The sequence below is a fragment of the Colletotrichum godetiae genome (assembly GCF_030913485.1).
Source record: "Colletotrichum godetiae strain CBS 193.32 chromosome Unknown BDP55scaffold_34, whole genome shotgun sequence".
Classification (NCBI taxonomy): Eukaryota; Fungi; Ascomycota; class Sordariomycetes; order Glomerellales; family Glomerellaceae; genus Colletotrichum; species Colletotrichum godetiae.
Genome location: NW_026851282.1, coordinates 205137 through 224172, shown reverse-complemented (window position 1 = coordinate 224172; position 19036 = coordinate 205137). Strand labels below are relative to the sequence as shown.

The window sequence follows — 19036 nt, the reverse complement described above, 5'->3', positions numbered from 1 at the left end:
ACCACGTCCTCTACCACGGAGAGCCAACACGTATTCGGACTACTCATAGTTGTTCACTTCGTCTTTGCTGGATGCCATAGACGTTACACAATTGTGAGAACAATCTCTGATTCACCTCACCTTCCTTATTCCTACGCAACCAATCACATAGCTATTGCTCGCCAGTGTGGTGACTGGTCATGAGCCTACTTATAAGTCGCATTTTGTCCACTTTCGATTCTTTCTTTTTCTAGGCATGCTTTCATTCAAGCAAGACTCAATTGCTTATCTTGCCTGCAGAACTTCAGACCCCTTTTTAGATCTTGATCTCGTTGTACCTGAGTGCGACGCAAATCCACCAAAATGGCAGCAACACATGCTACGCTTGTGCGCAAGCAGACACGCGATGTTAAAGACTTGGCACACTTACCTATGGTTGTTTCCTTAGACGGCCTGTATCTTGACGTTCCAGTCGTCGTTGCTGCAGCGCGCCACGGACTCGTTCCTTGCGTGAAGGATGACCCAGAAATTCGACACCGAATACGCCAGAGTCTCGAAGTCCTCGAGCACCATGTCGAAAACGGCTGGATCGTGTACGGCGTCAACACGGGCTTTGGCGGTAGCGCCGACTCACGGACGGAACAGCTCAAGAAACTACAAATTTCTCTGCTCCAACACACCCAAAGCGCCATCATCGCCTCCTCTGACCTGGGAGATGGTCAAGTTGATCAAGACGGGCAGTCTCACGTCATTCCGACGGCTTGGGTGAAGGCCGCCATCGTCATCAGGGCGAACCAAAACCTCCGCGGACATAGTGCTGTCAGGGTGGAGGTTATCGAGACTCTCCTCAGCCTTCTCCGTCACGACATCACGCCATTGATTCCCTTGCGAGGGACCATTTCGGCATCCGGGGACTTGATGCCCCTATCTTACATCGCGGGGACTCTAATCGGAGACCCCAATATTTCCGTCACCATTGGATCAGGCACTAGCAGAAGAGTTATGTCTGCCCGTGAAGCATTGCAACAATGTGGCATTCAGCCTGTTGAACTACAGCCAAAAGAGGGCTTGGGCCTGATCAACGGGACAGCACCCTCTGCCGCCTTGGCTGCGTTGGTAATTCACGAAGCGAACCAACTCGTTGTCCTTGCCCAAGGCCTTACTGCATTCACATCCGAGTGCCTACTTGGGAACGTTGAGTGGACAAACGAGTTCATTCACAGGATCCGACCTCACAACGGACAGAAAGAGGTGGCCGACAATGTTCGCGACTTCCTCAAGTCTTCCAAGTATGTAACCGGCCTGGAAGACAAGAAACGGACGGGCCAAGGTCTATGGCAGGACAGATACTCGACACGAACCGCGCCCCAGTGGATGGGACCGTACTTGGAGGACCTCCAACTGGCCTATAGGCAAATCCAGACCGAGCTCAACTCGACATCCGACAATCCAGTTATAGACATAGGCGTCGGCAGCGATGTGGCCGCAGGTGACGTGTACTCCGGAGGCAACTTCCAAGCCACCGCCATCACCTCCGCCATGGACAAGACTAGGACGGCGCTGCAGATGATCGGGCGTATGCTCTTCTCGCAGTGCTCCGAGCTAATCAACCCGGCCACGAACAACGGCCTCGATCCGAACCTCGTCTTGGGAGACCCTAATGTGTCCTATACTATGAAAGGCATCGACGTCAATATGAGTGCCTACATGTCGGAGTTGGCTGCGCTCGCGCACCCCATCTCGTCTCACGTCCAGTCAGCCGAGATGCATAACCAGGGCATCAACTCTCTCGCGTTCCTCTCAGGCCGCCGTACCATGGAGGCTGTCGATGTCTTATCGCACATGTGTGCCGCTCACCTCCTCGTGTGCTGCCAGGCAGCGGACCTGAGAGCCTATCACGAGAAGTTCCTTTCCTTTGTGTCCTTGTCGACTTCCATGACAAACCTGGCCTCGTTGTTGGACAAGGACCACATGAGCAACGGTCAGACGACTAAGTCAACCATGACAGCGGCTGGTTTTGACGAGCTAGTCAGAGTGTGGTGGTACGAGGCAAACAAATCCAGCCATATCGAGCGCTGCTCGATCGTTGCCTCCAAAGCCGCCTCCCACATCATGGACTCGATAGCTCACGATGGGTCTAGCTCCGTCTCGTTGATGGAAATCATGGCCGTCCGAGACGTTTTCCGGCAAACCATGGAAGCGTGGGTCGCCGACCCGTTCAAAAGACCCAACTCAGAGCACACATACCCCGAAGGACTAGGCCAAGGTTCTGCAGCACTCCAAAGTCTCGTGCGCCAGGAGTTGAGAATTGAATTCCACCAAGGCTTGAGGGAAGGGCAGCACAGCACTATTGGTACCAGCGTTTCAAAAATTTACGAGGCAATCCGCCAGGGCTCCGCCGTCCAGAGACTATTGCCCTGCCTCTTTCACAATGTGGAAGATATGAGATCATCCATGTACGGACACCCGGAGTATGGCAAAGAGCGGGCTCACGACAATCTGAGTCACCTCCCACCGACAATCCAGTACCTGCCGGCGATGCTGGAATATGAGCAGGAACAAGAAAGAGTGAAGAGGAAGCGGGAGGAATAGGTCTCGTCTCGTTGAGGCTCTGGCTCAGGAGACCTGTAAACTGCGTAAGCATAGACTAACCTCGGCTCTGTTAAAACAATCAGAAATTAAATGAATACTGAACAACGTACACTAAAATGAGTTACCATGTGCTGGCGAATAATCTATGTGTGTACTCGAGTATAATAGACAGCACGCTAACTGGGCAATCGAACGCCACCAGCTGATAAGGGATAGGCAACCTTGAGTTGGTTCGTTCTTCCTCATCGACTCGACGATGAAAAATTGAAGTCCGAATTAGAGTAAGTGTTACATAAGGTCTAGTCTTGGCCGCATGCAATACCAGAAAAATAAGGGCGGTGAATTTAAGGATGCCTTACGCGAAGAAACAAAAAAATACTGATGATGTGATCTTTATTGGAGTTTTGAGTGCAGGTGTTCTTTCAAAAAGGCCACAAGGACTTCCTCGACAAAGTTTTTAAGCCTACTAACTAACACCCTCCCAAACCCCATTAAACCATCCAAAACTAACAAAACAATACAAATCCAACATCAAATCCCCCAAAAAACAAAATAAACTGTCCCTAGCAAGGCTCGAACTTGCGACCTTTGGATATCTCTAGATGTTCTAGAGTCATATGTATGGATTTGAGACCAACGCTCTACCGACTGAGCCATAGAGACTAGTTGATATCTTCCCCTGCCCAAAAACATGCTATGACCTTCACCCTCGGAGGCCCGCTGAATACAAGTCGGCTCGCCCCATTAAAATGTCACTAGAAGAGGGCCCGTGGGATGGATGGTGGGGCAGCGTGGGTACGGTGCGGCGCGCGGAATGTGCAGCAAGCGCGGACGGGGATGCATGGAAGCTCGACTGACGTGCAAACACCCAAACGAACGCGTGGGAAAACCACAAAACCCGTCCCGTCCAAAAGCCTTGTAGCTTGCGCATCGTCGAAACCTAATTCGATGCCAGACCCGTTCGTTACCATGGAATTTCTTTTCCTTCACCTCATCTCAGATACGATGTTTTTTTGTGAGGACCATATGCACTCACTTCCCAAATAGTCATTTGGAGAATGAACTTCCCTAGACCAAGCTCGGGCCGTTTGCGAGACGCTGGCGTGGCTGGTTCGCAGACCGGTGCCCTTCTCGTGGACGAGACTAGAATGAATGCACGATAGCTTCTTGTAGTCGAGATCGTGGTTGTCAATGCACCCCCGGACTCCGGAGATTTCATTCACCTCTTAGTTCCGTCGCGTGCTCGAAGTATCTGACATCTACATCTCGTCTCCAAGCTGACCCGGTGAATAATCGAAGCGTGGTACGGATATTCACCGTAAGACTCATCTAGGATACGGGGTGTATATGAAATGCTTGAATTATCCTCAACGCCTTGTCTGAATAACACCAACACTCGGGCTGCTTCACACAAACCCGCAGCACCCTACTTTCCCAAACCATGCAAGTCTTTTTCGTGTTCAACGTACAATATACACAAGCATAGACTGTTCAATGTGATATCTACACCGTGGTTCATTAAGACGCGCCGTCCTAGTTTCTCCTCCTATCGCATGTACGGCCACTGGTGATAATGATGATGCTGATGGCCGACAAAGTGCCGCCGCCCTGCCCGCGCCAAAAAAGAAATTGAGCCGTCGTGGTATAAGATAATCCATGCCAAACGCCACTGTGCATGCAATGATATCAATGCGAGCCGACCTATTAGTGAAAGACGAAGTGAAGAGAAAATAAACATGACCGGAAACCAAACATGGTTTCATGTTGGACAGTCTACTGGTATCATTGGTTCCACGACCGTGGAACGTATCCGTAGCTTTTTGATGATAATATGCCGTGCATTGCAATGGCAAGTGGGGGATCGAGAAGAACATTTGGAAGCAGGGCAGAGTCGGTGTCAAAGTGTTGGGCGACATGGCGAAAAGTCCATGGGCTGGCCTGGTCTACAAGGAGTCGTCCGTGTATTCGTCGTCGCGTGAGTGTTTAGTTCGGTATCTGGGAGCCCGGCCCAGTTGGCTGAGAAGGTCGTCCAGCTCGGCCCAGTTGTCAGTGTTTTCAGCAAACTTGCGATGTTTGCGTGTGAGAATGTGCTTCGAGTTGTTAGCGTGACAGTACTATTCAAGTCCCACTCTCCACATACCTCGTCAAAATCCTTAAATTTGTCCTGGCAATTCTCACAGTAGCCCGGCTTCAGGTCACGCTTGCTCTTAGCAGGCAGAGCCTGTGTCTTGGAGCTGGCTCTTGAGAGCTTGGAACTCGGCTTCTCAGCGTCCTCTTCAATGAGCTCCATACGCCTGCTGGTGGTTCGAGAAACACTAGTAGATCTAGTTGACGTCGCTTCCAGGGACATCTCCGTGAGCCGCCGTGAGCTGGCATCTTGGGGAACGGGAGCACCCCGTTGCAACACCTTGCGTTGCAGACCATGCACCTCCTTGCTCGTACCGGCCTTGGCTCCGTTGATGCCAGAGGTAGAGGAGATCATGTTCGACCGGATAGCCGAAGTCACGTTGGATGGCTGCAATCCAGAAGCGACGGGCTCGCCGGCCAAGAAGCGCCCGTTGCCGGTCCGTCCTGTGAAAGCATGTTGAGTCCGCCCGAAATCAATCGGGTTTGATACCACGGCCTTGGGAGGGTTGAACACATCCATGGGCTTCATGGCAGCCCGCAACTTGTTCTGGCCCACTTGCATCTCAGAAAGCGAGCGCTTCCCAACGGCTGCCTTTGGCGCAGGGACTTCAGGAGGCTGGAGAGACGGGCTATCCTCAACCGCAGGCTTGGCAACACGCTCCTTGTGTTCCTTTGGATCCTTCTGCTGCGTTGACGGCTTCCGACTGGGCCGCTCAACGGGTTCGGGCTCTTCGACAAAGGGGCATCGGCCTTCGGTAACAGTCCTGAACTGCGGCCATTCGCCGTGGTACTTGTTATTGACCTTGGGATACTCCCGCACCATGATAGGCTTCTGCTTCTCGTCGATGTCGTAGATGTAGATATATGGCCCCTTAAAGTTGATCATTTCCCGGCTAGTGACCGCATCCGAGGGACCGTTCAGCCGCTCATGCTGTAACAGCTGCAGTAGACCAGGCTCCTCGGTAGCCTTCTTTGTTCCCACGTTTCTCGCCGAATCGCGGTTGGCGCCATATGCAGCAACGACATGCGGATCAGGCTCCAGCAGAAATTGCAATATCCTCTGGAACTTTTCCACCGACCAAATCTTCTTTCCCATGTCTCGAGCCTTGTGAAGAACATCGTTGCTCTGGGTTGATCTCGTTCTCCTGGTTCTGTCGTCGTGAGCCTGGGCCTGAACTCGCCTCGAGGTAGTCTCTAGCAGGAGACGTCTTCGTGCGTCGGTAGACCTGTCGAGAAGGGAGGGGTTGATGGTCTGAGGCTGTTCCTCGAGTTCGGCATCGTGTGCAGCAGCTTGCACGTCCTCTTGCGCAGGTATCGGTCGGGCGGTCACAATGTGGGTGATGCTACTTGAGAAGAATCGTTCGTCTCTCTATACAAGTTGTCAGTGGAAGAGCCAACAGAATCCTGGCTGGCAAGCTTTGCACATACGGCTCCAAGAGACTGAGCTTGACGGGCAAGCTTGGCCCTCTGGTCTTCCGGGACACTATCAAAGTAAAAGACCATCTTGGGAAACCTCCCGCGGTATTCAGCCTGCCATTGGCGGATCCTCTCGACATTACTAGAGTCATCGTGGTGTGCTGATCGTTCCTTTGTTATAGGGCGGCCGACTCGCTGGGGAAGCTGGGATGCCTTTGTGACCTTTGAGGGCGACCGAAGCTGACGCGAGCCGACATTTTCGACAACCTGCTTCTTGAACGGGGGTGGCTGGGCGTAGAGCTCCTCCCGTTGGATATTGGCATGAGAGCGCTTCTGCTTGGCGTGGGCCAGAGCAGAAGCTGCTCTCAAGGGTGAATTGACCACATTGGGGTTGCTAGACAAAGGCGTTCGTCTGGTGGACATGGCCGAAGGAGGGATAGGATTCGGTGATAGGGATATGGCTGCCATAAAAATGCCCAATCAATATGCTTGGTGTGAAGAGGCTGTTGAAATATTGCCGATCGGATCTGAGTGGTTCGGGGGCGCTGCAAATGAGAGAGAGGAGGAGACAGAACGTGAGTATCTGTGGTGGTGGTTGTGGTGGCTGCGAAGAGGCGGGGGGGTTTGCTGCTCTGTGGACGAGCACGCGACGTGGGAGGCTACTACACGTCGCTCACGCGTTCCAACAGAGACCGTGTCGACAAAGTTCACCAAGACATTGAAGACGGAGTTTGAGCCTGAAAGAAGTTGCAAAACCACACGAGCAGAAGAGAAAAGAGGAGGGGAGGGTATCGTCGTCGGAGTCGTCGTGGAGGCAGCACCTGAGAGGTGTGTGGTGAATGTGCAGAGGAAAGAGCTTTCTTAATCAAGAGAGTGGTTGGTGTTGTGTGTGTGCGTGTGGTTGTGTGGTGGGAACACACTGGGAAGAGGTCCCCCCCCGTCGTCCACTCTTACCAGACCGTGGCCCCCCCCCCGGGCTTACCCAAAGACCCATGGCAGGACCCAAGTCGCGCTTGACGAGTTTGGGAGGGGAACAACAGCGCTAATCCCAGTTGGACACGCCCAAAAACACGCACGGGCCAGACCTCTCTCCAGCAACCGGCCAAATTTGCTTGGCCCAGCGCGTCTTGCCAGTCAGCGGCCACAGTGGATGCAGCCGCTGTAGTACAGACATAGCTCACTATAATTCCAGGCAGATCCCTTAAGGTAAGGACCCCCCAACTTTACTGAACCTGTCTATTTTACCAACCTGCCGACCTTAACTTACCTCAGGTTAGGTACCTTACCGAAGGCCCACCTCCCATCAACAATAACAACCCCCTCGGGCAAAGCACCCGGGTGCTAGGCGACAGGCTGCCCGGGGTGGATAAAGGTGACAGGCGTGCAGATGATGGAAATTGGATGGAGCTGCCAGTGTGGAAAAACAATAAGAAAATCTTGCTGTTTCTGGGGCCATGTTGGATCCATTCCCCGGTGCATATGCATCTGCCTACGCAATGTGTTCGACAGTGACCACGATGACCATGTGTTGACGGTCGGACATTCGGATCTTGTCAAGTATCTTTTCACGCTTCAGAGAGCCTTGGAAACTTGAGGCATAATGCTATGTAGACGAATCATATGTGTTGCACCGTCTCCGTAAAAAGCTTTGCAAGGTGGCTGGCTGGACGGAATAAGGTATGGGATGTATAATAATACGCATGCAGATGCAAAACATGACCTGCATGTCTTCACTAAATACATAAAAAAGACTTATACACTCACTCACTCTCATCTTCACTGCAAATTCTCATCCACTCGTCATTGTGGCACGATACCTAAAAGGGGAGGGGACATCTAGGTTACCCGTGTCACTCAAAATCCGCATGCGTTCGCCATTGACGAGTCAGAACTGAGCAGTGAGCACCCAAATTCTCCTACACTGCTTCCGTAGTACCGTACCTTACCTTAGGTTGCCCGTGGTTAGCACCTCCGGTCATGACCTCATCCGAACCGTAGAGCCCGTCCATCGTCCGCGTCCGCGTCCACCTCCCTTGTCTGACTCTCTCACCTCACACCCACCACCCACTCACATCACAAGTGACAAGACCCGGTCATGAACGTCTCACGGCCGGTGAGCCGCGCCCTCCGTGCCGCCCCGAGGTTACGCCCGGCATCACCATGGCGCCGGCCTCTGCCACCCTCCTCCGCCGCTGTCGGCCGTCAGCTCCGGCCCTACTCCGACGTCTCTGCCGGCGATCTGCAGTTCGGCCAGCCGGTACATGAGACTCACCCTCACATTCTCAAAGCCGGAGAGAGTAAGTCAACCCCAACGTCTTCACGTGGACAAACTTCATCTCATGGTTGCCTACTTCATATGAACCTCATGTGAATGGCATGCGAATAAAGCTATCCAAAATCACTTAGCAGCTCATAAACTAACACCCCCCCTTCAGTCACACCCGGCATAACAGCCCAAGAATACCACGACCGCCGCGCCCGACTCGCCGAGCGCCTCCCAGATAACGCCGTCGCCGTCCTCGCCGCCGCAGACCTCAAATACCGCTCGGGCGCCGTCTTCTTCCCCTACCGCCAAGACTCCAACTTCCTCTATCTCACCGGCTGGAACGAGGGCGACTCGGTCGCCGTCATCCGCAAGACGGGCAAGGACTACGGCGACTACGATTTCCACCTCTTCGCCAAACCAAAGGAACCCGTCGCGGAGCAGTGGATGGGCGCCCGCAACGGCGTCCAGGCCGCGCTCGACATCTTCAACGCAGACAAGGCCGACGACATTGCCCGCATCGACCGCTGCCTCCCCGAGATCCTAAAGGGCGCCAGCAGGGTCTACACCGACATCCCGAAGCCGGGTAGCAGTAGCGAACCCGCGGGCAACGGCAGCAGCAAGCTCGCCAACCTCATGAACTCGGACAAATCCTGGTTCCCCTCTGTCCGGATCCCGCTCTACCCCGTCATCAACCAGCTCCGCGCCATCAAGTCCCCCGCCGAGATCGCCAACATGCGCCGCGCAGGCCAAATCTCCGGCCGCGTCATCACGGACGCCATGCGCCGCGCCTGGACCCGCGAAAAGGACCTCCACGCTTTCCTGGACTACCGCTTCACTGCCGACGGCTGCGACGGCCCCGCCTACGTCCCTGTCGTCGCGGGCGGGCGAAACGGCCTGTGCATTCACTACGTCGTCAACAACAACACCGTCCCGCAGGACGAGATGCTCCTCGTCGACGCGGGAGGCGAGTACGGCACCTACATCACCGATATCTCGCGCACCTGGCCCGCCGCCGGGAAATTTACGCCCGCCCAGCGGGACCTCTATGAGGCTGTATTGACGGTCCAGCGGTCCAGCGTCGCGCTCTGTCGCGAGGATGCCAACCTTTCACTAGACGAGATCCACGAGCACACCTCGGCGGGGCTGCTCGAGCAGCTTAAGAGTCTAGGGTTCGAAGGGATCACGTCACGCGACGTCGACGTGCTCTTCCCGCATCACGTCGGGCACTACGTCGGGCTGGACGTGCACGATGTTCCCGGGTACGGCCGGCGGACGCCGCTGAAGAAAGGCCACTGCGTAACGATCGAGCCGGGCATTTATGTCCCGGACACGGACCGGTGGCCGGAGCATTTCCGGGGTATGGGCGTGCGGATCGAGGATAGCATCTGCGTGGACGAGACGTCACCGTATATTTTTACGACGGAGGCCGTCAAGGAGATTGCTGATATTGAGGCTCTGAGAGACTAAGAGAAAGAGAAAGGGAAGGAGATAGGGGCCGGGCGACGTGGTGTACCAACATTAGTGAAACCCTGTAAACCTCCGTGTATCCATCGCTGTAACAACATAGTAACGATACCAAAGTGGCACCATAAACTGTGCCGTTACACAAAGAGAAGCCATTCCGCTTTTGCTGGTCGAGTATCGTCCCACTTCGTCCACCGCTGAGGTCGCAACAGAAAGGAGATTTGTAATTATGCAACTTGGTTTCTCCATAGGCTAAAATCTCGTATCAACGCTCCCATATCTACTAAATTGGACCAGGACCTTTGTTTCCTACCGGAGCTCAGAAGGCCAAAGGGGGCAAGGCACGTTCCCAGCACAGACCTGACGGGGCATCCTCGATGTCACAACACTTGTTCCTCGGGACTGATTCTTCAGGCAGCTTTTGGTCAGAGGCCATGTTGGACAGCTGATTCAGAACGATGTGAGATCACCGTTATCGCGGTATAAGTGGCTTGTGCAACATGAGTAGCTGGATTCCAACCCTTTAAGTAGCGGTTGAATGTCCACCCCTCTTCCTGTGTCACTGACGTTGCTTTACCAAACCGAGTGTGAGTATTGGGATTTTCTTCAATCATCAATTCTCAGACAGGCCGCTCAAGGCGGTTTCGTTCACGAGCGGTCATGGAAACCTCTGCCAGAGGGGTCAGTAAATGTCAATGACAAGCAAAGACATGAAAACTTATCATCGTCACTTTGAACAGCACATCAGCAGTAATGCCAAATACGATAGCAATTGGATAGTCTAGAGAGTATGTGTTTCTCCCGTCATTGAAACGTCTTGCTTTCGAGCAGACGGCTGTCTTTGAGCCTAATCTCATTTTTCGCCGAATTTCATCTGACCTTGGGAAGTTTCTTGACCGACACGTCACTAGGAATGACACCATCTGAATCACGTTGGTGGTCAATAACTCCTTTTTCTCATTCCCCAAAATAGCTCCAAATAATTCCGAAAGCAGTATAACAGTTCATGGCAGGTCTGATAACCCATGATTATTCTTAACATGCCTACTCATTCCTCGTAGATTGACCACAATCGTATATTTTGGGGGGCAAATCGCAGCCCGTTGAAAAACGTAATATGTACAATTCGCAATCGTAATGCGTCATGTTATGAGAGGAGGGAGATTCTTAACAGAAACCTCTTGGGTCGAACAGCGTCCTGCTGTAGTTCGGCATGGGGAATGGCTGCCGAGCCTGCGCGCTCAAGAGCTGCTCAAAGGCCTGCAGGCGCCTCGCGAGTTCCTGGTGCTCACGCATAATGGCTTTGTTCCTTCGTTCTAGATAGTGTATATATTCAGTCGCCTTCGTGAGGACGGTGCCCTGTAGATGAGTGTGAGCAGGTATTGCGCGTTTGGCGAAGGATGAAAACCACTCCAGCTTACCTTGCTGACTTTAGGGCCACGCTGCGATTGGCTGTCAACCTCAGCGTCTTCACCACCTCCCTCCTCGGGTATTGACCTCAGGGACGGCACCGCGTCGCGCAGCTCCGAAATTCTGTCTTTGAGATTGGTACGATACTTTCTCTCAATATCGTTATGCGCCGTTCGATCGCCCGCCTTCAACTTATCCTTGGACTTTTCAGATATGCCAGTGGCGTTGGTGGTGGTCCGTGACACTTGGGGCCGTTGAGTGCCGGGCTCCTCTTTTACGGAGGCCTTTTCCTTTTGCTTGCCCTTGTGAAGAGCCGCTTGCTCGGGATCGTTGGCCATATCGTTCATACTGCCTGACGCCATGCTGGCATCAAAGTTTTCCAAGCTCGCAAATTCTGGACCAAGGTCTGCTCCGACACCGAATCCCATGCCAGACCCTATACTAGTTGAAGATCGCCCCGTGTTGAGCGCTATAGCTAGCAAGCGTCGCTGTTCGGGGTCAAGCATGGGCGCACCCATGGCACCCATTCCTCCCATTCCAAAAAGGGGGTTCATCCTCAGCCCAGGTGCAGGCTTTTCCCAGCTCAGGGGTGTTGAATAAAGGCCTTCCCTAGGCGGTACCTCTTGAGGCGGTTGAGAATCAATCTTCCCAAGCTGGTCGCCGAGGTTCATTGATTCGAGAAAGTCCTCATCGTCAGAGAGGGCGTTGTCAAGCGCGGCGTCATCCATGAAGTCCTCTGGCTTGAAAACAGGATTGGTGTATAAGCCGGCACCCAGGCCAGGTGTTGTGGACATGGGGTTCAGGCGGTTTGCAGCGGGTCTAGCAATTGTCAGTATGTTAGCTTTTCTTTGATGCCCAGTAGTGAGTCCTGGGTTCAATTTATCTTACCTAGGCCGGTAGTTCGGAGTAGGGTTGCTACGCCTTGAAAAGTCGATCTCAAAGCTTCCACCGAGCTTCTGTTCCTCATCATCATCGAATTGGATCCAGTAGTCGACCGACTCCAGTGCAGCAGCCTCAGAATCGACCTTGGTCCGTTTCCGTGCATGACCATCCCTCCGCCGGGGATCTTGGTTCGGCGCGGCACGGCTCGGTAAGCCTGGATTCCTTTGTTGACCACCATGATTGAACTGCATTTGAGCTGGCATGGAGCCGAGGCCAAAGTTCGTGCTGGCAGGCGATGCCTGAGCAAAGGAAGGCAGCGAACCGGAGGGGCCATTGGACGTCGACTCAGAGTTTGCAGGGTCGCCACCTAGGGACTCCCACAAGGCATTGTCCGGCGCATTTCTGGCAGCACCTGTGGCAGACGACTCGGCGGACTGCTCGGCTGAGTTTGTTGTTTGGTTGTTGGGGACGGCGAAGAAGTCGATGTTTTTGAGAAAGTTGGGGTCCATCACAGCGCCAGCATTTCGGCCCCCGAAACGTCGGCGGTCGTCGATCTAGAAATCGATATATGCAATGTAGAGTGGATGTACAGCGGCTCGATCGCTTGCCGAATAATTCCTGAGCACTCGAGGCCCGGACCTCGTACGCTACTTGGTCGGTGAAAGAGTTTGGCGACTCAAGATGGCCAGTCGTACCACCTCGTGTAGCCAATCAAGGCAACGTCGTCGTCCAATGGCAGCGAAGGCGATGGGGACAAACAGCGAGCAACAGTCGTCGGGGTCGTCGTTGGGCAAGGGAGGCAGGGCAGGACGCAGTGGATGAGCAGAGACGGTCGTTCGCGTTCGTGTACCGTCAAGAGTGTGTCGCTCGCGCAACAGCAGGCAAGGCGGGGAGTTCGCTTATTAAGATCAGCCAAGGTCCGAATCGTTTAAAGAATTGTTTGGCTTTTTGGCGAGTAGGCTTGAGAAGGCGCAGTAGGCTAACGAGAGGCACGGGGACGGACAACAACAAGATCCATCAAACACGGGGAAGGATGAGAAAAGAGTTGAGGGTTGGGGGAGAGGAATATGTGGAGGCAAGGACGAAAATGACTGGTCACACCTTACGTATCCAACAAGGGACCTGTGGGAGGCTGCAGGAGGTTTACGGAGGCGGGAGAAAAAAGTTGAGCGGTTCAGGTGGTTTGATAGTGGTGGTGGTGCTATTGGAAACGGCGGCAGTTCGTAGGAGAGCAGGCCGGGAATCGCGACTTGCAGGAGACAGCTGGAGCTCTGTACCGGAAGGACGAAGACAAAGTCGGCTGATATTCAAAGACAGGAAAAGTGACCCGCGCCGGATTCCGTGAGGGAGGGGAGGGATTGACTCGAATTGACTCGGGCCAGGGCGGCCGAGTAGGCAAAAAAACTACAACTGGCAGAAAAGTGTGCAAAAGTTTGGCAATTGGGCGGGAAAGAATGATGCAGGATCGGGAGGAATGGCCTGACATCGAATTTGCCAGTGGCCGGGGCACACTGGCTGAGCGTATCAAAAATCGACCACTTCATCTTGACAATCGTATGATGAACGAGGCTGCTGGAGGGGAGTCGTGCGATGGGCGCCGAGCTCCAGGACAAGGGTAATTCATTGGATATGCGTCGATCCGGCCCCACCACACCGCGCCCTCGTTGTCAGCCTTGCAAGCTGGCCCGAGCGTCGGCCCCAGAATAAACTTCCCGCTCCGTTAGGGTCCGGCTTCTTCTGGCCTGGTCTCCTCCCCCGTGCTCCCCCCCAAAATCCCCTAGACCTCTTTCCCCGAACCGGTGTCCACGGGTCGGTCCAGTCTAATGTCCACCACCTTCCGCCCCCCCTTTGACGTTTTTTTTTTTTTTTTTTTGCGCCGTCTCATGATTGAAGCAAGACCGTTATTCGCCTTCTCCAAATCCATACTTGCCGTCCGTCTTCGGGGCGGGACCGGCGCGGAAGTTCTCAACCGTCAGGAACACTACCCTCCGCTCCTCCCCAATGTCGTTGCATCCATCGTCCTTTTCCGCCCCCAGCCAAGATACTTCAAAGATACTTCACTTCACCTTGCCTTAAACAGACAGGCACGACCGTTATACCGTAATTCCAATGCAGACTGGTGGTAGAACCGTTTGTGGCGGCGGCACCCACGTGGACTGGTCGAGACAAGTGCCCGAAACGCCGTTGGCGCCGTTGAGCCAGCAATGCGCAAAGACATCTAGAACTTTTCTCAACACATCCTTTGATTGCTTTTCCTCCCTTGCGTTCCCCACGACTTCGACTCACGTCCCATTGTCAGTTTTTCTCATATAAGTTTGTTCGATTCCATGCTGCCCCATCACGTTTGCTGCAAGTGCAGCAGCTCCAATGCTCGTGTTTGCGTTCGTCGGTCGGCCAGCGCTGAGGAATACGAAGTTTGGTCAAAGAGCATCAGAAACGGCAAAGCCGCTGGTATCACGCAGTGAATGAGAGCATCGGCGCCCATCCACGAAACCTTTTTTCTTGAGATAGTATAAATACTCGCTCCTGGTTTTCTCAACATTTTCCAAAAAACAATCACACTTCATCCTCTCATTCGCTTCAACTCCCGAGTCGTCAATACACCCTCGCTCTACGATCACCATGAAGTTCATCACGGGTATCGCCACCATCCTCCTGGTTTCGACCTCGGTCGTTGCTATTCCAGCCAGCCCCGTCGCCACTCCAAACCCTCACCTCGAGCCAATGTGGCCGAAATGCGTCAAATTCTACAAAGCTACAGATGGCGACACCTGCGATTCCATCGCCTCCAAGAACGGCATCACAAAGGCCGATATCATAGGCCTGAACCAAGCCATTGGCGGCCTGCGTGGCTGCTCACTGAACAACATCTTCGAGGGTTATTGGTACTGTGTCAAGCCAGACGGCTGGTAATGATCTTGTCAAGGGGGGGGAAGATCAGTCTCGCAGGATGGGCAAAGTTCACACGGGCGAAAGACGGAGGATTGCTAGGTGGCGGATCAAGTGAGGCTTCACATAGTAGCGAGCTGCTTTGGCATGATACTGTTCATATTACCGACAAGTGCTAGTTACGGATAATAATTGCGATAAAATACCAGTATCCGCCATATTTTCTTTCTCTGTGCAGATGTCATCCCCTTTCTTTAAGCCTTCTTCAAGCTTGACTCTCATGTTGCCATGAATCAACAACACTCGGAAAGAAGTCCTCAGACTTTTCGAGGGTTGGGATCAGCGGCTCGACTTTTGCAATCTTCACACTTGCCAGCTATTTCTACCACCTCGTAAGGTCGCTTCGCTCCGAAACAGCCATTTCCAAATTCCGTGCAATGCTTATAATCATGAAGGCCCTCATGACCGCACTCCTTGTATTTCCTTTGCCACTGGGTGCACATCTTCCTTAGTCTCGATTGTGGAGTCCGCAGCTTGCTATTGATTCCCTCGGCTTCGTGGGTGATGGGTCTTGCTATGTTTGGATCAGCATGTCGTTTTGCTTTTTTTTTTGCCGGATTCCTGACTTCATAGAGGTTCTATACGAACTGAAAGATGTATACCCAAGACGACTTGTCTCTGTCAAGACAGACTATGACTCTGGAGTCAATTGTGCGGATAACCTTGTCGTGTGCTCTGTCTTGGCCTCTAGATTTCCGGGCTATCTGATAACAGCAGTATGAATTGAATTGCCGCCTTTTGATGCACTCTGCTTCGGACTCTGAGGTCGTGGGCTGTCTAATAACAGCAGGAAGCCGAGGCGGAAAAGGCACTCCAAGGTAGAGCTTCAAGGCATCAGGTTCGCGGAGAGGGGGTTCAGAGGCGACTCTCTGGCTGGGAAATAAAGCAACACAATAGAAGTTTTCAGAGAAAAAGGAGGAGCTCAATAGATTCTACTAAACATCAGCAGGTCTGATCCTTAGAAGAAAGCGATACAGCAAAAGCGTTCAGACGGAAAGGAGATATTCAGTAGGTAGGTTTCCCTGAACAATAAGGCTGTTTCACAGAGGCAAGTTCAATCTACAAAAGCTGAACAAGATCAAAAGGAGGTCAATCATATGCCCCTCTCGGCGAAGGAGAATATTTGATGTTCTCCGGCGTGCAACCAATACCATGTGGTCCAGGCCCCGTCGGACGCCCTGCCGCGTTCCGCGGTACTGGAAATGACGAATCGAGGCACAGGCAGCAAGGGAAGAGCAGAGGTCCGTCGGTACATCACATATCAGAATTTTGCAGGGTGACTTGACAGCTTGGATGGGGAGGGGGGGAAAGGGGGGGACACCGGGAGTCGGGACTTGAGGTGCTCGTTCTCGTCAGCTTCTTTGGGGACATGCCACCGATGTCCGTGTTTCCAGTGGACCACGACCGACGTCACTTCGGCGAAGAACTACGGGATTGGTGGGCCCTTCGATGTGTAACCTATCAAGCGGTCGGTTGCTAGGGTCTTTACCCGGTTCAGTGCAGAACAATATTGTCTGCGGTTATGTTACACGAAAAGGCGGTGGGTAAGGGTAAGGGCATTTTTGTCTTCTCTTATTTGTAAGGACATCGAGATTTACCTCGGACGCTCTCCTGAGCAAACAAGAATACTACGCGCGCGCTCTATACTGCTCTGAAGAGGAGGGTCTTTCCGAATAGGATGAATGTACAGACCAAGGCAGCGAGCAGTAGAAATTGTTGTCAAAAGGTGGGGGCGGACTGGACTCCTGATAATGCTTAAAGACCCTAGATCCCTGTTGACTCCTCCGGAGTACCATAAGCCCCCCCCCGTCCTGGCCCTATCACGCACTGTCACCCTTTGATATGTGATCTGCTCAGGGTGTCAAACGTCAAAAGTCACGACGGTCTTCTGTTCTGTTTGTTTCCCAGCCGCAAGGGAAAGGGAAATATGTATGTCCCTCTGCAAATCTCGCAGGGCTTCATGCGAGAACGCGCGCGCGGGATACAACGTTGACCACTTCCGAGGATATTGCCGCGATGTTTGGTACGCTTGTGGCTTGCCGGTCGATAACCCTCCCTCTCTCCCCTTCAAGTTTTCTCGAAGAACCCCGCTACTGCGAGCTGCTGCGCGAATGGGCTGATATGGATGGCCGTTTGCTTGCACCATTTGTCAGACGCACATTCGTCGGCATGCACACCAGCGCACGACAGGCTTCCTCATGCAGCGAATAGTCTCTGGCAAAGAACATCCATCCGAGTGGAGGTAAGTCGACGCCCCTAAATTCTGCAGGGTCGCTAAAAGAAAGCCGGCTGCTCATATTAAGATGCTTTTTTGGACTCGGGTCTTAAAAGTAGGCACCCGGACGGGTCACGTCGTTCGGAGCAGTCATCGAGATGTCCGACCTCGTTGTCGGTTGAGGGTACTTCCGACCATGTTCACACTGGTGTTAGTTGATTACAGCTTCGACTGTGTTTGGGCCTACGGTTCTCAACTTTCAAGGCTAGAAGCCGCGATGATGCCTTGCCTCAGTACTAGTCTTGTGGATTGGGATATAATGTGTATGTCGTCCCTCACCGAACACCAAGTGACAACAACGGGCAATCGCAACGTCAATGGAGCGAAATACCTCAGAGTGAACCGCACTATGCTTCCGTCATACTCATGAGTCGATTGTGCGCTGATTTCTAGGACTACACTGGTCCTTTACACTGTCCCTACAGCAAGGCAAGCACGAGGCACTTAAAGATACACGCCCCGGCCGGCGGAGGATGATTTTGTTGCATAGACTACCTTAGATGAACGATGTCTGATGTTATTGTATGGCCATCTTATAGGAATGCAAGACCTGCCATATGGCATGGCTTGGGTCATAAGAAAGCTACTTGTAAAGTAAACTTCTTAGAGGGCACACTATGCAAGCCTTTTCCCTCGAAAAACTAATAATTCAAATGCCGGCACTACTCCTACCCATGCCTTCCATCGTAGAAGACTCTCAGGTTGCCTCATCTCTAGCAGATGGAAAACTAAGATCAGATTAAACACTTCCATTGGTAGTTACGAGCTTATAGTAGCTCAAAGTTCAGTGGCCATTTGAGGTTGAGATGGTATGCCATGGCCAACCTAACACCTTCCCAAGTCGACGAGAGCTGGAGATCAAAACCCTGTCCGCTAACTTCTTCCTTATGACAAAGGAATCAATCTTTCCTCTGCGAGCATTGACTCAGATTTGTCCTATCTCATCTGGGTCTCTGCCCAAAAGCCATTTGTTGTTGCCGGTTGCTTGACTATGCAATATCAACGAGCCTAGGCGGTCACTTACATCAGAGACTCATTCACCAAAGTCATCTCATTCAGTTGAAGATTTCGATCGTGTCCGTAAGATTGCGCATAGCTGCATGGATACAACTTCTGATCTAGGTAGTGATTCATTTTCTTCGAGGTCGCCAAATGGACCTGACGTAGTTCAGACATTTCACCTCTTGAACGCCTTCAAATCGTCCCTTCCCACTTATTCTCACTACGACCTACATTTTGAAAGCCTTCTTGGACCGAGAACAGCCTTCCAAGGATTCATGTGACAAGGTAAGGTCGAAGGTAGTAAGATAGGTAACTCTATGCAGGAGCGCACAGTGGTGGAAGGCACCCTGGTAGGTCTTGCCTCGTCACGGGCACGCGGTAAATGGGAAAGTGCGAACTTGGGGTTGGCTCTTTCCGCTTTCAGTGAAAGAGGCTCAGGTTTAGGGAGGCACTTCCCGATGACCCAGTTGCAGACCTTACGATCCATACCTTCCTCTTTCTGTCTTCTATCTCGTGTCAAGTACCCTCCCAATTCTGGAGGTTGCCTCATGTCATTCCATCGTCTTTTCCAACAACTTACGGCCGAGACTCGCAAACTTCTTCCACACCCATACCTCTCCTCCTCACATATCCTTGTATCTGACCCGGGGTCACCTCGCCATATCTTACTGGCT

At 52.8% G+C, this 19036-nt stretch overlaps 5 protein-coding genes and 1 non-coding gene across 6 annotated transcripts; 3 read left to right on the top strand and 3 right to left on the bottom strand.

The window, feature by feature from the left end:
* Positions 1–342: 342 nt before the first annotated feature.
* BDP55DRAFT_557341 (phenylalanine ammonia-lyase) lies at positions 343–2571 on the top strand (the record flags this gene model as incomplete). Its single annotated transcript, XM_060569687.1, has 1 exon — positions 343–2571. The coding sequence occupies one exon, from the start codon at positions 343–345 to the stop codon at positions 2569–2571; it is 2229 nt and encodes a 742-aa protein (XP_060426963.1).
* Positions 2572–3129: 558 nt separating this feature from the next.
* BDP55DRAFT_t239 lies at positions 3130–3234 on the bottom strand. The gene has a single exon. It is a non-coding gene; the product is annotated as a tRNA-Leu (tRNA).
* Positions 3235–4514: 1280 nt separating this feature from the next.
* On the bottom strand, positions 4515–6537 carry BDP55DRAFT_557218 (Dfp1/Him1; the record flags this gene model as incomplete). Its single annotated transcript, XM_060569671.1, has 3 exons — positions 4515–4661; positions 4712–6067; positions 6127–6537. The coding sequence occupies 3 exons, from the start codon at positions 6535–6537 to the stop codon at positions 4515–4517; spliced, it is 1914 nt and encodes a 637-aa protein (XP_060426962.1).
* A 1321-nt stretch (positions 6538–7858) lies between these two features.
* Positions 7859–10185, top strand: BDP55DRAFT_705843 (metallopeptidase family M24). The gene is made up of 2 exons (XM_060578046.1): positions 7859–8411; positions 8550–10185. Exons 1-2 carry the CDS (start codon positions 8210–8212, stop codon positions 9845–9847), a joined length of 1500 nt encoding a protein of 499 aa, XP_060426961.1. The 5' UTR covers positions 7859–8209; the 3' UTR covers positions 9848–10185.
* Positions 10186–11160: 975 nt separating this feature from the next.
* BDP55DRAFT_557223 (helix-loop-helix DNA-binding domain-containing protein) lies at positions 11161–12645 on the bottom strand (the record flags this gene model as incomplete). Its single annotated transcript, XM_060569672.1, has 2 exons — positions 11161–12073; positions 12143–12645. 2 exons carry the CDS (start codon positions 12643–12645, stop codon positions 11161–11163), a joined length of 1416 nt encoding a protein of 471 aa, XP_060426960.1.
* A 5389-nt stretch (positions 12646–18034) lies between these two features.
* Positions 18035–18534, top strand: BDP55DRAFT_671501 (uncharacterized protein). Its single transcript, XM_060575462.1, has 2 exons — positions 18035–18436; positions 18487–18534. The coding sequence occupies exon 1, from the start codon at positions 18167–18169 to the stop codon at positions 18347–18349; it is 183 nt and encodes a 60-aa protein (XP_060426959.1). The 5' UTR covers positions 18035–18166; the 3' UTR covers positions 18350–18436; positions 18487–18534.
* Positions 18535–19036: the final 502 nt, after the last annotated feature.

Excerpts from the sequence above, each read along its gene's own strand:
- BDP55DRAFT_705843 (XM_060578046.1), top strand. The coding sequence starts at position 8,210 with ATGAACGTCTCACGGCCGGTGAGCCGCGCCCTCCGTGCCGCCCCGAGG. Across the intron at positions 8,412-8,549 it reads CATTCTCAAAGCCGGAGAGA|TCACACCCGGCATAACAGCC; the intron begins GTAAGTCAACCC and ends CCCCCCCTTCAG.
- BDP55DRAFT_671501 (XM_060575462.1), top strand. The coding sequence starts at position 18,167 with ATGGTATGCCATGGCCAACCTAACACCTTCCCAAGTCGACGAGAGCTG.